This window comes from Silene latifolia, chromosome 8 (assembly GCF_048544455.1).
Source record: "Silene latifolia isolate original U9 population chromosome 8, ASM4854445v1, whole genome shotgun sequence".
NCBI lineage: Eukaryota > Viridiplantae > Streptophyta > Magnoliopsida > Caryophyllales > Caryophyllaceae > Silene > Silene latifolia.
The window spans coordinates 15,567,989-15,585,004 of NC_133533.1; the positions used below are offsets into that span (position 1 = coordinate 15,567,989).

Here is a 17,016-nt window from a genome sequence, read left to right on the forward strand (position 1 = left end):
AAAGTGCACCGATTTGAAGTGAACCAGTCCAAACTGCCATGTCTGTAACCAAAGTAAGAACTTATCGCAAACAATCCTTAGAAACTTGCGATGTTTTTCCATTCAGTTTATGTGGTTTAAATCCAATTGACGCTTTTCATATTGATATACTCGTACCACTTGAGACACTTTAATCTTCCATTGATTAATCCCCAAAACAAATTCAAAGACAATGAGAACGAACTGACAAATGTATGCATTATATAATCCTATTTGCATCCATACGCAGCAGTTGTTTGACTAACCCATTGTGATCTTGTTCTTCCGGTTAACGTAATTGTCATTTACTATGGCTAATTTTACTTATCTTGATAAATTTTTGGTTGATTAATTGAGTTTATTTGGGGAGAATATTCTTTGATTAAAAGTACTTGGTTAAACCGGTTCACTCAAAAATAAATTAGGTTTAATGTTTAAAGTTTGGCATCTTTATATTTAGAATTGTCGTTTTGGTAATTAAAATGACTATATGGTTATTTTTGTAAATAGTTTTCCCAAAATGATTATTTTGGTAAAAGACCCTATATATTTACGACTTGAGTTTATGTCTTCTAAACTTTAAGCCTGTTACCCATCAATTGACTTGACATACATGTTTTGCAGCTATCACGTATATTCAGATTTATCTAGTGCGCATCTAAAATAGCGAACGAACTCGATAACATCGGTGTTACAAATACATTTTCCAATTGTCATTGTCCCCCATTACTCCATCTACAAAAGCCTCACTCCCCTCCTACAATCCCTTTCACTCCAAACTCCCCTGCATCTCCTTCCCATTCATAACAATAAACATCAAACAACCATGACAGTAGAGCTCAAAAACTCTCCACAAATCCCAGACTGTTACTACCAAAACGACCCCGTATTAATCCGTCCCGACCGCCCGACTCCTAACCACTCCCTCTACTTATCAAACCTTGATGATCAAAAGTTCCTTAGGTTCACCATTAAATACCTATACCTCTATGAAAAAGCTGTATGTGTTGAAAACCTTAAGTTTTCGCTCTCGAAAATTCTTTCCGATTATTACCCATTAGCTGGGAGATTAAGAACTGCTACAAGTAATGAGGATGAAAAGCTTGAGATTGATTGTAATGGTGAAGGTGTTGTTTTTGCTGAGGCATTTCTTGATTACTCTGCTCTTGATTTCTTAGAGTTTTGTGCTAAACCAAATGTTTCATGGAGGAAGCTTATTTATAGAGTTGATGCTCCTACTTTCTTGGATGTTCCTCCACTTGTTGTTCAGGTTTAACTACTTTATGCTTCTCATTTTCGAGTTTTTGCAAATTTCCGATAAGACTGTTATCGTAAAATGAGGTACATAAACTGTTATGAGACTGTCGTACACCGAACAATGTTTTGAGTTTTGACATGCATGAGACCAACTCTGGAGTTAAAAATTTTGAACTTTTTTCGAGTTTAGTTTATACCATTACAACATAACTTGTTCGCCTGTGGTGTTGCCGATGAAATTTTTATTCGTTCCTTGGTTCTAAAAAAGTTTAGAAATAACTTCTTTTCTTCGTAAAGTAGCCGTTCTCGACAGAATTTTGATCTTAGGTCATTCAGAAACGATCTTGTAAATGTTAGTACAAAAGTGAAGTTGTTTACATACAACCTTTCTTACCATGCAATTTATGGGAGCTTTGAGACATCGGATACCGTTATTTTTGTTGTATCATCACTGAGACAACACAAAATCTCATTGAAGACGGCACGTATTCGTCACTTTGGAGTGACGGATACTATTTCCACTCACAAATGACCCAAATAGAGGAGAGAGGAAAGCACATGGGAGTGCCCCCACCTTGTCCCCCCTATCCGTTTTGTGAGTGACATTACCCGTCACTTGCTCCGACCCATCTTCAACAAGACTAACTGCTCAGACAAAGGAAAAATCTGGCCATTTTGAGTTGTCATAGTGAAAGCAACTTAAGCTTTTGGACCCAATTCATCATCTATTTTTTTTTTGTTGCTTCATGTAAAAACATCTTGATGGTTTTGACAAGTTGCTACTTGAGTCTCCAAATATCACATGATTTTATTCTTTCCCAAAAAAAATTCACATGCTTAAGCACTTAACCAAGTTTGTCTTTTCATTAACATTTATATATCTCACTCTCATTATTATCCAATTCTTTATCCCTCATAGTGGTCACCCCCAAAATTTTCCAATGCACCCTTAAAATGCATGATTTTAGTATCGGTTGCAATACCGATATGTGATCGAGTTACAAGGTTTTACATGTTATTAGTTTTACTACAACCCTATTGGGGCTTTTTTGGGCAATATTAACCATATTCTTAGGTAATGAGAATTGCAGATGTTAGCTAGCTTATAATTAGCTGGTGAAGTTATGAAAGGTGACATTTCTGACCTGGTTTAAACCCGTTAGCAACATATATATTTACCCTTATAGCTCCTTTTACAGTAAGAAAAAGAACAAATAGGTAATGAGAATCGACACTTGATCATCCAAGAACTTAAACCTAAAATTTGACGCGTAACAATTTAAGTTGGTACGAGTATATATCAAAATAATTTTATATAAATTTGACACTTATCAACTTAAAATTTGTCTATATAGGATAAGAAGGGTAACATATTGTATTCTCTAATGATAAGATTATTCTTTGTGGAAGGAAATTCTAGGATGATTAATGATTTAATTAATTGAATAGTTGGGTGATGAGAGTGAGATATTCCACACTAAAGCTAGTAAAGCACTTTTGGTGATTAAAGTGATGCAAACGGGAACAATGATAGACTTTCTGATTGAAAGTCTTAAAGAAGTCATCTTTGTTCCTTTTTACTCCTTTGATCATATTCAAGATGATGACCTTAAAGCATTGGACGTCCTTACACTTTATATGACAAAAATTGGCAATACCCTCCAATTTTTAATGCCAATCCCACTTATTTTAAAGACGATTTTATATACCAACCAGTTTAGATTTCCGATCATGTCAGAGTTAGTACCAAGACATAAGTCTTAAGACCGTTAAAAACCACACTGTTTACATATGTGGCATATTCCAAAAGTAATATAATGAACATTGATAAATTCTGAATGTCAACATACAACGAATTTATTTCATATTGTACATGTCATTTAATAATAACTATATTAAACTTGTTATAAAAGATGAGCTGCTTTAACACTGTCATTTTGTCGGTGATTGGATTGTAATATTTATCTTATCTCAACCAAATAAAAAAGCTTAAACTTAAACTGATGGTTAGAATTTCAATATGGTTTTATTATCTAATCATATTGTTTTTCTTAACTTCTTTGCAACTTCATGTAGGTAACTAAGCTCAATTGTGGTGGGATGATCATATGCACTTCATTCAACCATTGTATTTGTGATGGCATTGGTACATCACAATTTCTTAATGCATGGGCCCAAACCACAACAAATCCTAATTATGTTCTACAAAACGCACCGTTTCATAGTCGACACTTACTAAAACCTAGATCCCCACCAAAAGTGACTTTCACCCACCCTGGTTTTACTACTTCCACTCATGACCTAGACCAAAATGACGAATTTGCCCTCATTAAATATTTACAATCTCAGCCCCTTGTTGCCACATCCATAACTTTTAACCCTTCTCAAATCCTAGCCCTAAAAAGAAATATCATACCATCTGTGAAATGCACCACATTTGAAGCCCTAGCCTCACATACATGGAAATCATGGGTTAAATCATTGAACTTGTCACATTTGCTCAAGGTAAAGCTCATTTTCTCGGTTAATATCCGTAAAAGAGTAAAACCCGAGTTACCTCAAGGGTATTATGGGAACGGATTCGTCCTCGGGTGTGCTGAGACAACAGTGAAAGAGCTAAGTACCAAAAATGTATCACATGGTGTGAAGTTGGTGCAACATGCTAAATCTTCTTTGCATGATGATAACATAAAATCCATGATAGATTTGTTGGAGGGTAAAAAGGTAAAAACAGATTTATCCACAACATTGGTTATTTCTCAATGGTCTAAATTGGATCTTGAACATTTGGATTTCGGATCCGGTCTACCGGTACACATGGGGCCATTAACTAGTGATGTATATTGTTTATTTTTACCTATAGTTGGTGATCCTGAATCTATAAGAGTTAGTGTTTCTCTACCTTGTAGTATGGCTGAAAAATTTGAGTTTTATATGACTCAAAACATGGATATGGGTAATGATTTAGGTTCTAATTGCTATTATGGCTAAGAGAAATTAGGGTTAAGGTTAATGTAAGTGTGTAATGCACCTATTTACAATTTTCCTATTTTTCTCTCTACTCTTGTAATTATTAATGAGCCAGAATAAATTGAGGTTGCATTCTATATAAAGGAAGTATTATTGTCAGTCTCCTTGTAAATTATTAGGGTAAGATTATCAGTCAGACTCATCAAAGTTTAAATACCCTACCACATTAGCTTTTCACTAACTTTAATTATTTTTATATTGCTCAGACTCATATCAGACTTCATATATTATCAGTCAGACTCACCTCAAACTCTACTTTTCCATTTCACTTTTTTTTTTTACAAACTTAAAAAAAAAAGAACAAAATGAAGTAACACATGAGATCAACTTATTGGATAATTTCCTTTAAAAGTGGGGTCAAGACTCACCCAAAGTTTTAAGTTAATTCTTGGATTTCCAAGACTCAACTTAAGACTTTGTTAAGACTTTGGTAGATTATTGGTAGTCTTGAGTGAGTCTTGTCTTAAGACTTACCAAAATCTTGTCTCAAGACTAACAATAATCTTATCCTCAGTGTCTTAAGTGTGGTAAATGTCTACTTTTAATTTTCTTCAAAATATTCATCCACCTAATCACAAACGAATGAAAGCAGTAGCAGAACCATAATATTATTATTATTACGGTTTTTTTATCCTATGTTTAGTGGGCATAGGATAGAAAAACCCTTATTATTATTAGTCGGGTGCTTGAGAAAGATGAAAATTTTAAAGGTTAATAATGGTTTCCTAACTTTTTCTCGGGTTTATCTTGTTGTACTACTCTTTTCTCCCCAATAACTTTGTCACTAAATAAAAAGGCGAAAAAGGAGTATGTGAAAATAGGTTGGATGAAAACCTTTACCTAAAATGCTTAGCCTACCTATCATTCAATCATTCATTCATCACTCAATATTTTATCTCTTATTTAAAAATATTATAGAAACATTTTGTATAATTAACTTAAAATGACCCGTTTATTACCTTATCGATCTGTTTCTTCCATGAGTGATAGATGGATGTCATAAGATCAAACCCGGATAAGTTCGTGAACGACACATGAATGCGAGTAGCTAAAGTGGTCGATAGTTGCGGACATAGGTTCATCCGATTCGAATACATCAATCGTATTAGTACAATGGTCGTCTGAGAACGTCGGCAAGTAAATTTTACGTCAAAAGTATAGTGAGAAATGTAAAAATGTTGCTTTATTTAGTATCCATCGGAATCACAAGATAGATTGCGTTGCCCATTGGAATCTTTGAAGCTGGAGGTGCTTTAACTTGCATTCTTTCTTATTTGGACACCACCCATTGTTGTCCTTACAAAAGTGTGCCTTCAAATCAGATCTTATTTTTTTTTTTAAATTTGCCCGTGAAGAGGCGTACTTGCCATTAGTAAAAACAATTGTACAAAGTTCGCTTACAAAAACTGGGGCATATGATTCCCAATCAAAACATCCGGCATGAACGATAGTATTCTTGACGGTAAAACGAACTATGGCATCCGCAAACCCCTTTTCCTTGTCACGGTCACAAGCTTGTGACCTCTCACAACCCTCTCCCGAGCCACTTGCTTTCTCACTAACCCTCCCATTTGCTCCTGTTGTGCGGAAGCGTGAATATCTCGTGTTGGGCCTCTGCTGCAACTGTGTCCACTGTCCATAATAGTACGATATTGTCCGCTTTGGGTCAAGCCCTCACGGATTTGCTCTTGGGCTCCTTCCCAAAAGGCCTCGTACTATTATATTTTCTGGACACTTATAAAGATGATCTTCCATCTTTATTCTACCGATGTGGGACAAGGGTTTGCACCCTAACAGCTCCTTTGTCTCACGTCACTGATAAGTCCATTTTATATACATTTTAACCCCCTATTTTAGCTCGGTTTATTTGGTTATTGTACTTCTATTAATGTGTTTATGAGCTAATTCCGTGTTCTAGTTGTGTTTGCTTGTTTTCATTGCATTTTGTAGGAAATTAAGCTTTTAGTAGCTTTTTCCCGTCAAAGTAGCAAGCACATGAGTTCATGAGGCTAAAAAAACTAAGCATGACCTCGGAAGGGTATTTTGGTAACTTCCAAGCCCGAGTTAGAAGTATGGAGCTTGGGTTGATGAACAAGTGAAGAAATGGAATTGGCCCAAAGAAAAGTCCAAGTCAAGCAAGTCCAAGTAACAAGTTTAGAGATGCTCTTTGGATGCTCTTAAGATGTGTTACTAAGCAATTAACCGGGTGAATTAAGGAGCATTAAGACGTAGCATTGGATTCCTTTGCAAAATAAAGACATAATTAAGAGAAAATGGCTAGAATATCACGACCCCGATCGGGGTGTGGTGTCCCCGATCGGGGCTAGCCATTTTTACCTTGTTTCCGTTACTCCTCTTATTCCTATATAAATGGTGTTGATCGACACTTCTTAGACACCTCCTACACTATTTTCTTACTCTTATTTCAGTCCTTGGATTAGTTTTAAAATAGGTTAGATTTCCTTTATGTTATTTACATTTCCTTTAGCATTTCAATATTATATTACAATTTCCATTCAAGCATTTGCTCTTCAATTCCAAGTTTCATTTCGAATTATTAAGGTAATTCTATTTCTTGTATTGTTCTATTATCTCCCTTGTCATTTCCATTATCAATTAGTTATTATGATCACTTTATCATTTGTCATTAGTTTAATTTACATTATGCATGAGTAGTTAAATTTGTCTACGGAATAAGAGAAGCCATGCACAAATAGTTTTTGCAATTGTTGAATTAGGATGTTATAGTAATCGATTAAAAGTTTCTATTACATGTTTGCTTTGTTTTGTTAATCTTTGATAAATGATCACTATCTTAGATTAAATTTGTTAATTCACTTTTATAAGTCAAGAGGCACGAAATTGAATTAGACTTGTTTTAGTAGACGACCTAGTCATAACGAGAGTTTGCTAGGACCCGATCTATGGTTGACGATAAGGCCGAGAGGTGGTTGTCTTTAAGCCTAAACAATTAACGATTTTATCAACTCCTATATTTAATTTGAGCATTTACATAATTTTCATGTGTGACCCGACCTCCGTAGACTCTTCCTTTATTGTTATTTTACAAACCCAATCATATAATCAATCGATAACAGACCTAGATAGAATTCACCCCATAACAAGTTATAAAGCAACTCCCGTCTCCTTGTGTTCGACCCCTATTACTACAGTCATTTGTGTCTAGGGTAATTATCTTTGATTAGGTTGCGACAAGCTTATCAGTGACGGATTTTGTCCGTCACAAATGAGAATTTGTGTCAACAATAATGTAACACCCCCATACACCGAGGTGCCTTACTAAAACCACCTAGTATATGAGAATGCTACCATCTGGCGAGTCCCGAGGCATAGTGATCAAAAGTGACCATCAAGGAACGTAATTTAAGTAAATAATTTAAGGTGATTACATCAAAACCAACTGTAAAGTAAAATACAACTGTTCCAAAACCAAAATTCAACTAAAGTAACAAAATGTTATGACACAACAGCGGAAGACTACTATTCTGACTCGTGGTGACTCCTTCCCCAGCCAATCCCACGCATATCCGAGAGATATTTGCTAAGCAACTGCCCACCATCCCCGAATGGTTCATCACAGTTTTTAAAACATTTAAACGGGGTCAGTTACGACATAAACAATGTAAGACAATACAACAGACAGTTACACAATCACAATTCTCCAACACCGTCACATTACCAATCATCAGACTACACACTAAAGTCTGTAGCTCTGCCAGAATATCCATCGCAACAGATATTCCACACCGTCAGTGGGGGACCACAGCCGTTCCCACCTAAGCCCCGCTCATCTCCATCGAGCGAATAACCCATATGTTCCTTAATGTGCACATCCCCCTTGTGATGGGAACCACAAGGGGCGAATCAAGGGCGTGAAGCCACTCCCGCAAGGGACTCCACTCAGCCGAGGGCGCACCTTGCGAACCACAGACAATCAACAACAATCAATTACAATATCAACAATACCAAAACCAATTACGATATATTCACATGTCAATCAACCAACAACCATATTATACAATGTACACAATAACTGAGTAGGGAAATCCTACCTGGAATGTAATCACCAATCAACAATCACAAGCAGCGGATCAAAAGCGTTCCTCTACGAAATCACCTCCTATAATCACATAATCATACAATTACAATATATAATCAACAATACTCCCAATAATCCTCAATTCACCCAATTAGGGTTTAAACAAAACTAATGAATTGACATAAAAACGGTACAAGGACCTTACCCACAATATGACGATCTCAACAGTACCAAGAACTCCGAAATCCGACGACTCTAGCCCTTGGATTTGATAGCAATACGAGAGAAGAACTTACGTTCTTTTGTTTTCTTTTGTAAAAAGGTTTAGAATAAGGTAAAAAGTAAAAGAAACTGACGGAAATATTTTATATAACCTTATCACGCGTTGTTATCAAACCCGGCCAAAAACCCGTATAACCCTACTTACTCGATCGAGTAACTGAGGTACTCGATCGAGTACCGCCTACTCGATCGACTTGCCCTCACTTGATCGAGTATCCATCAGGCAAAACACACTCCAGAATGCAAAACTAACTTACTCGACAGAGTAAGTCCTACTCGATAGAGTACCCAACAACTCATAAATCCGTGGTATTACAGTTTTCCCTGCTTAAAAATGAACTTCGTCCCCGAAGTTCAAACCAATACCGAAAAACAATTTTACTAACTCAACTATAACACAACGACACAACTAAAGCTCAAAAACAAAACTCAAACACAACTCATTATGACTTGAAACAAACACTAACTTTACCAAAACTGACATAAAACCGTACCAAAACCTTATGCGATCATCTCCAACCCCCTAAAAGAAACATGGTTACGTTCCCGTAACTACACATACCTGATCAAAAAGAGATGGGTAGCGTTCCTTCATAGCTTGCTCCGCCTCCCAAGTTGCTTCCTCAGCGTTGTGATTAGACCATAAAACCTTTAGCAACACTGTTTCCCCAGTTCTAGTTGTATGAACCTTGCGATCTAAGATCTCTTTTGGCACTTCAAGGTAAGACAAGGATTCATCCAACTCAATGTTCTCAGCCTTTAGCACATGAGAAGGATCACTCACATACTTCCATAGTTGAGATATATGAAACACATTATGTACCCGATCCAAAGCTGGTGGTAAAACTAACCGATAAGCAACCTCTTCCACAAGATCCAAAATCTCATAAGGGCCAATGAACTTTTGGCTTAACTTCCCTTTCTTACCAAATTGCATCACCCCACGCATAGGTGACACTTTCAAAAGAACCTTGTCCCCAACTTGGAACTCAAGGTCCCGACGGTGTAAGACCGCATAAATCTTTTATCGATCTTGTGCTACTTTCATCTTTTGTCGAATCAACTTCACATGCTCCACCATATCCTGTACCATATGTGGACCTAAAACCACTGCCTCAGTGCTATCATCCCAGCAAATCGGACTCCTGCATCTCCTCCCATACAAAGCCTCAAACGGAGTCATCCCAATACTCGTATGGTAGCTGTTGTTGTAAGAAGACTCTATCAGATCCAACCTGTCTTCCCAGCTACCATCAAACTCTATCACACAAGCCCTCAACATAACTTCTAAGGTCTTGATTGTCCTCTCTGTCTACCCATCTGTTGCAGGATGAAATGCAGTACTCATCTTCAAGGTAGTTCCCATTAATTCCTGCAACTCTTGCCAAAACCGAGAAATGAATCTCGCATCTCGATCTGACACAATGTCCTTGGGCACTCCATGTAACCTCACTACATTCTTCCTGTATCCATTTGCCAACTACACCTTAATCCACGTATCTTTCATGGGAATAAAATGAGTTGACTTGGTCAAACGATCGGCGATCACCCATATCATGTTATTACCTTGTTGGCTCCTTGGTAAACCCACGATGAAATCCATGGAGATAGATTCCCATTTCCACACAGGTAACTCAAGAGACTGAATATTACCTTGCGGTCTTCTCTGTTACACTTTGACTCTCTGGCAAGTCAAACATCTAGTCACAAACTCAGCTGTCTCCCTTTTCATCCAGGCCACCAAAACGTGTTCTTAAGATCTCTATAAAGCTTGTCACCACGTGGATGTACTGAATACCGTGTGCAATGAGCTTCTGTCATGATTATCTTTTTCAACTCCTCATCCTTAGGTACACACCATTTCCCATCAAATCGAACACTCCCATCAGAATGAATAGAGAACCGAGACAGCGTCCCTTTCTCTACTCCAGCTCGCCACTCCTGAATCTTGGGACCAAGAGCATGTTTCCTACGAATATCATCATACAGATCCGGCTGAACTGTCAAATCATCTCTAGCATCGCCTTTCTGGATCACATGTATGCCCATCTTGGTCACTTCGTCTTTTAGCCTCATCAGTGACATAGCTGTGCATAGAGAATGCACACTCTTCCTGCTCAACGCATCAGCCACCACATTAGCCTTCCCTTCATGGTATATAATATCCATGTCATAGTCTCCTATGAGATCCATCCACCTCCTTTGTCTCATGTTCAACTCCTTCTGAGTAAAGATGTACTTTAGACTCTTGTTATCAGAAAACACCTTAAAGGTCGCCCCATATAGATAGTGTCTTCAAATCTTCAGAGCAAATACAACTGCACCTAACTCTAGATCATGCGACGGATAGTTCTCCTCATAAGACTTCAATTGCCTAGAAGTATAGGTATTGACTTTCCCGTTTTGCATCAACACACAACCCAACCCGTTCTTCGAAACATCTGTATACACCACGAAGTTCTCAATCCCTTCAGGTAAAGTTAAGACTGGAGCTGTGGTTAAACGCTCCTTGCTTTAATGTTTATAACGCTGTCTCACAACTTTCATAGCAACGAAACATGTTCTCTTTCCTCATCAACGCTGTCATAAGTCTGGCAATCTTTGAAAAGTCTTTCACGAACAGTCGATAGTACCCTGCCAAACCTAAGAAACTCCTGATCTCGGCCACATTCTTAAGTGCCTCCCACTTAGACACCGCTACAATCTTGCAAGGATCCACAACTACACTCTCTTTAGAGATTACGTGGCCCAGAAAAGCAACTTTCTCTAACCAGAACTCAAACTTAGACAACTTAGCATACAATTGGTTGTCACGGAGAGTTTGCAACACCAATCGTAAGTGCTCCTCATGCTCCTTCTTAGTCTTGCAATAGACTAAGATGTCATCTATAAACACCACCACAAACTGATCTAAGTACTAGCTGAAAACCTGGTTCATCAGATCCATAAACACTGTTGGCGCATTAGTGAACCCAAACGGCATTACCACATACTCATAGTGACCATACCTCGATCGAAAAGTTATCTTTTGTATGTCTTCATCCCGAATCCTCACCTGATGGTACCCCGACCTTAGATCAATCTTCGAAAAGACACATGCTCCACTCAATTGGTCAAAAATATCATCTATCCTTGGTAAAGGATACTTGTTCTTCACTGTGACACGGTTCAACTCCCTGTAGTCTATACACAACCTCAAGATCCCATCTTTCTTCTTCACGAACAAGACTGGTGCACCCCAAGGCGATACACTTGGTTTAATGTATCCCTTGTCCACCAAATCATTCAACTGTTTCTTTAGCTCCTCTAACTTCTTAGGACCCATACGGTATGGGGCCTTAGAGATTTGGTCTCGCCCCTTGTTTCAACTCCACACTGAAGTCTATCTCTCCCTTCGGTGGTAAACCTGGTATCTCATCTGGAAAAACATCTGGAAACTCCCTCACCACTGGTATCTTGGCTGTTGTCGGTTCCATCACACTTGTATCTTTCACATGGCATAGGATCCAAGGACACCCTTTTCCTCAAGTACGACTTTATGTCACCGCTACAATCACTTTGACTTTGGGTTTGATAACAAACCCACGATAAGACACACTAACTCCCTTAGGACCTCTTAAAGAAACTTTCTTTTGGTGACAGTCTATCCTAGTCTTATACTTACCCAACCAGTCTATCCCGACTATCATCTCAAAACCATCCATAGGAAACTCCAACAAGTCAACTGGAAGATAAACTTGTCCAATAACAATGGACACCCCTCTATACAACTTCCCACAAGACACTGACTCACCCGACGGTATAAAAATCTCATCTTTTACAGACTCAAACTCTCTTAAAGAGAAAGACTTAGCATGACTTGATGATACAAACGAGTGTGAGGCCCCCGAATCAAACAAAACAAAGGTAGAAACGTTGTTAATAAAAAAAGTACCGGTGATCACATGTGCATCATCCTCAGCAACTTGCTTGTCCATCATAAACAGCTTGCCACTGCTCTTTTGTCCACCCGCTTGCACTGAGCTGGCAGATTTAGAAGGCTTGGCAGCTGACCCCTGATTGTTGTTAGCTACCGGTTTCTGATAAGAACTACCACCATTGCGGTTGAACCCACCGTTGTTGTTACTCTGCCCTCTTTCATTATTCCGTGACCCAGCTGGTCGGTTGCTAGCATAGCTCTGCGTCGGTCCCTGTGAAAAGCTCCCTTGTGATGGTCTCTGAAAACCTGTCCCCACTGCACTAGTACACGCATGCCTCTTGTGACCCATACTGCCACAGTTAAAACCCAAGATACCCCAGCTGCTGCTACTACCACGGCCACTCCCATAAGAAGATCCTCCACTAAAGCCCGACTCAGAAGAATACGCCCTTGCCTGGTTGTGGTTACCTCTCTTGTAGCTAGATTGGGCACCACCGTCGCTCTTAGCCTTTCTCTTCTCCGAGCCCTTCTCCTTGTTTTTCTTGGCCATCTCGACCAACCTCTCAGTACGTCCAACCCTCTCATAAGCCTCTTTCACATCGGTAAGAGTCGCCGCTGGTAGCGTCTCCATAATCTAATAAGTCAACCCTTTCTCGAAGCGAAGTGCTAAATTCTCCTGATTTAGCCCCATATCCTCAGCATATCTGGCCTTTTTGTTGAACTTGTGTGTAACGCCCCGTAATTTCGGACCGTTAATATATTTCGAAAATAATTTATTAGTCAAATAAAATTTGATATTAATGTATTTAAAGTAAAAATAATTCAAAGAAATATAATTTTATTATATTTTGAGGTAAAGTATTTATTTTGATAGTTTCGAGATGTTTAAAAATAGTTTAAACCGTGTAAAACTTTTTATTTCGAAATAAGGGCGTATCGGGGGGAAAATGACAATTCTTTTGAATGTTGGGTAAACGAATTTGGAAATGGGTCGTATGAGTATTCAATTTTCTTGTAATCTCGTGTTTAAAAACTTTGGTCTTGTCGGATTTTGCATTTGACCTACGGTTTTAATTATTATCGAAACGAGCCAAAACCGACTCGTAAAATCCCGACTCAAACCCGACTCCCTCCTTTCCTTTCTCCCTTTCCCGCGGACCAGTCCCCCTTCCTTTCTTTTTTTCTGATTTTCTTTCCTTCCTTCATCTTCTTCATTGTTCTAAATAAACCAAAACACCATTTTTATACATTTCAAGCTAAAAATCGTCACAACTTCCTCATTTCTTATCGGTTTTTCACGAAATTTACATTTCCGGAATCCTCTCGTCGAGATCTACAACCTAGTATGTTTTAATTTCAGTTTTCTTGAAGTTGTTTTAAGACGAATTTTGATAAATTTCGGTATTTATACTTATATATTGTGTTTTTATTGTTTAATTAGGTGAAGAATTGGAGGACGAGTTTGGGGACTCGTATATTGTCGAGGATAGCGGCTAGTGCTTGTTAGGGTTTGGTTTTTAAGGTGCTAATTGCTCATTTTCTAGCTTAAGGTAACATATTTCGAGTTACTCGACGAAAAATCGTCACATGCTTTGATTTTTGTATGTTTTTTGTGATTTTTAATTAAGTGGTTAATTTCACATGTTAAAATAATTGCATTCATGTGTAATCCATGTATTTTTGTTAGTTTTAGTTAACATATTAGTATTGGGAACGATTAATTATGTTTCAGACGGTCTTATACTGAACAAAATGGAAAAAATGGTGGTGTAGGGGTGACGGCCAGCAGCCTGGCACGCCCACGACAGGCCACTGCAGGCCTTGGGGTTGGCCCGGGTTGGTCCGTTGCTTGTTTCGCGGTTTTTCGTACAATATTGGTCATTTCGGGTTAATTAATGTTAGAGTTGTATAAGTCACATATGTGTACACTTTTAAATTGAATCATACTAGTAGTAGAGATTATTCTTATATTGGTAGTTAGCATATGTTAGCATAGGTTATAAAATGAAATGGTAATAAAAAGGCTTAAAATGAATAATGTTAGTAGTAAAGATAATGAGGTTGGTAAAATTAAGCTTATATTGATAGTTATCACATGTTAGGATAGTTTATAAGATGAAATTGTAATGATTAGGCTCAAGGTAAATTTTATAGCAATAATTGCCATGTTTTGATGATTGTGCCGAAAACTGAGCCTTAGTCCCTTTGACTGATTCGATGTCAGTTAATTGAGTGATTGGTCAGCCGCAATTTAACCCGTACCTGTCGCAGGACTGGGGTTGCGGGTAAAAATTCGGTTGGATGAAATTTTATATGAATTAGATAATCGGCCTTTTTCTTGTTTTAGGCCATTTATCAAGTTTTTGTTCACATGTATAGTTGATTGTATTTAATAGTATCTTATATTGTAGAAATGGCCCTAGATTCCCCTAAAGCCTTTAACATGGTTAATATTGTTAGAATTGGAAATTAGTATTGAATACTTATTGAGGATATTGTTGGATTGTTTGCTGAATAGACATTTATATAGCCTTTCACATGATAGAATGTTAGCATTTATGTTAGTAAGTTGGACTCTTTGCCCTCTTATGGTTAAGTGGGTGTCTTACTTGTCTTGTGTGGTGTGGGCTAAAGTATTCAAGTGGGACTAGTGGGACTAGGTCCTAGGTGAGTATTTCGGCCTTCATCATAGATAGGTCTTTATAGTCTTTGACGAGTATATGTTCACTGCTTGATAGCCTTTGTGTTCCTGACTAGTGGATTTATATCCAAGTTGGGGCATGACCTCGTTACTTATTTTGATAGTAAGTGGTCAGCTTAAGTACTAGCCAACCCTTTGGTGGACTCCTTAGGGTACTCACTTTGTTTTAGAAAAATTGTGGGTCTTGGGTGCGGTGGTGTGTATCCGCATGTCTAGGTCTGCGCAGATTTTAGGCTAGGGTTGTGTTGTGTCTTGGCCATGTTTTATTAATATTAACCGCTGAGCCAAGATACCGGTTCGATTACCTTCCCTACCTCGTGGTATAGACTCGAGATTCTGAGTGACTATTGACCGTGCTAAGAACTTATGCCTGTCTTTGATATATTGCCCTTTTTTGTATGGTGACTTTATGAATTGTAATAGGTGAGATGTGTAGGTTACAATTGATAAAGTTTGGATTACAATTTGTTATATGTTTCACATGATAGTTTAATTTGGTCAATTTAGTATTCATATGTTATAATGCTTGGAAATTAGATTAATTATCATCTTGTTTACATGTTTTACTACATGTTACATTAATTTTGACGATTCGTGGCTGGGAGGACTCGAAGTTACTCCCCACTGAATTGTGGCTTTCGTGTTTGTATAAAATGCGATTGACAGGTTGTTGATGCTTTGTTGGGGTCACAGACGAGCTAGTGAGCATAAGGAACCTTGGACCTAGTTTTGGCTATTCTTATAGTAAACCTTTTAACTTTTGGTTTTGTATATAATTTGAAGGGACATATGTCTCCCTTTTCTATTTTGGGTTTGTATCTTTACATTTTCTTATCGTTAGCTATGACATGTAAATTAGTTCGTTAGCATTGCAGGTTTTGGCACCCGCCTCTTGGAAATGTTGGAAATGTTGTGATTGGTTTAGAAAAATTTTTGAAATTACAGGTTTTTATATAGTTGGACCAATTACAAACATATCCTACCAGTTTTTCCGTAGATTTTAGGTGTTAATTTATCGCGTTATTTAAGGGTGTCACAGTTGGTATCAGAGCCTATTGCTCCCGACGCACGTTTGTGCACCCCACTTAAAATCACTTGACCTTTAAATAATAAACTTGAGAGTTGGGTAGGATGGGTAGAATTAGGATTTTATGTGGTAGTCTGTTTGTGATTGCTAATTGTTAGGTACTAATTAAATTTTCCCTTTTGTAAGATGGCTCCGCCAAGAAGAGACATTGATGATGCTATCTTATTAGTTCTCACTCAAATTCTCCAAAACCAACAAAATCAACAGAATCAACAAGCTCCTTCTCCTCCTCCGCCTGCTGAGGGTACTCCAGGCACCTATACTTGGGTGGCTAACCAATTAACCCGAATCAACACTCCCACTTATGGTGGAGAGATTGATCCAGCTGCTCTTACAGGGTGGTTTCGGGAGTTGGAGAAAAGCTTTACATTGTATGATGTCAAGGAGGAACATAAAGTGAAGCTAGCCTCTCACTTCCTAGTACGAGAAGCAGACCGGTGGTGGTCCATGACTGGGCCTACCGTTTCAGCTGAACCGGGATTTGACTGGGTACGTTTCAAGGAGTTAGTGGAGGCCCGTTTCTATCCGCAAGAGCTGAAACAGCAGAAGTTGAAGGGATTCATGGAGTTGAAGCAAGGGAGCCTTCCAGTTCAGGCCTTCACCGATAAATTCAACGAGTTGGCTCATTATGCCACTAGATTGGTGAAGGATGACAACGAAAA

General features: G+C 38.1%; 1 protein-coding gene across 1 annotated transcript; it reads left to right on the plus strand.

The window, feature by feature from the left end:
• Nucleotides 1-592: 592 nt before the first annotated feature.
• Nucleotides 593-4,404, plus strand: LOC141596469 (alcohol acyltransferase 9). The gene is made up of 2 exons (XM_074416646.1): nt 593-1,288; nt 3,352-4,404. Exons 1-2 carry the CDS (start codon nt 845-847, stop codon nt 4,264-4,266), a joined length of 1,359 nt encoding a protein of 452 aa, XP_074272747.1. The 5' UTR covers nt 593-844; the 3' UTR covers nt 4,267-4,404.
• Nucleotides 4,405-17,016: the final 12,612 nt, after the last annotated feature.

Excerpts from the sequence above, each read along its gene's own strand:
- LOC141596469 (XM_074416646.1), top strand. The coding sequence starts at position 845 with ATGACAGTAGAGCTCAAAAACTCTCCACAAATCCCAGACTGTTACTAC. Across the intron at positions 1,289-3,351 it reads TTCCTCCACTTGTTGTTCAG|GTAACTAAGCTCAATTGTGG; the intron begins GTTTAACTACTT and ends AACTTCATGTAG.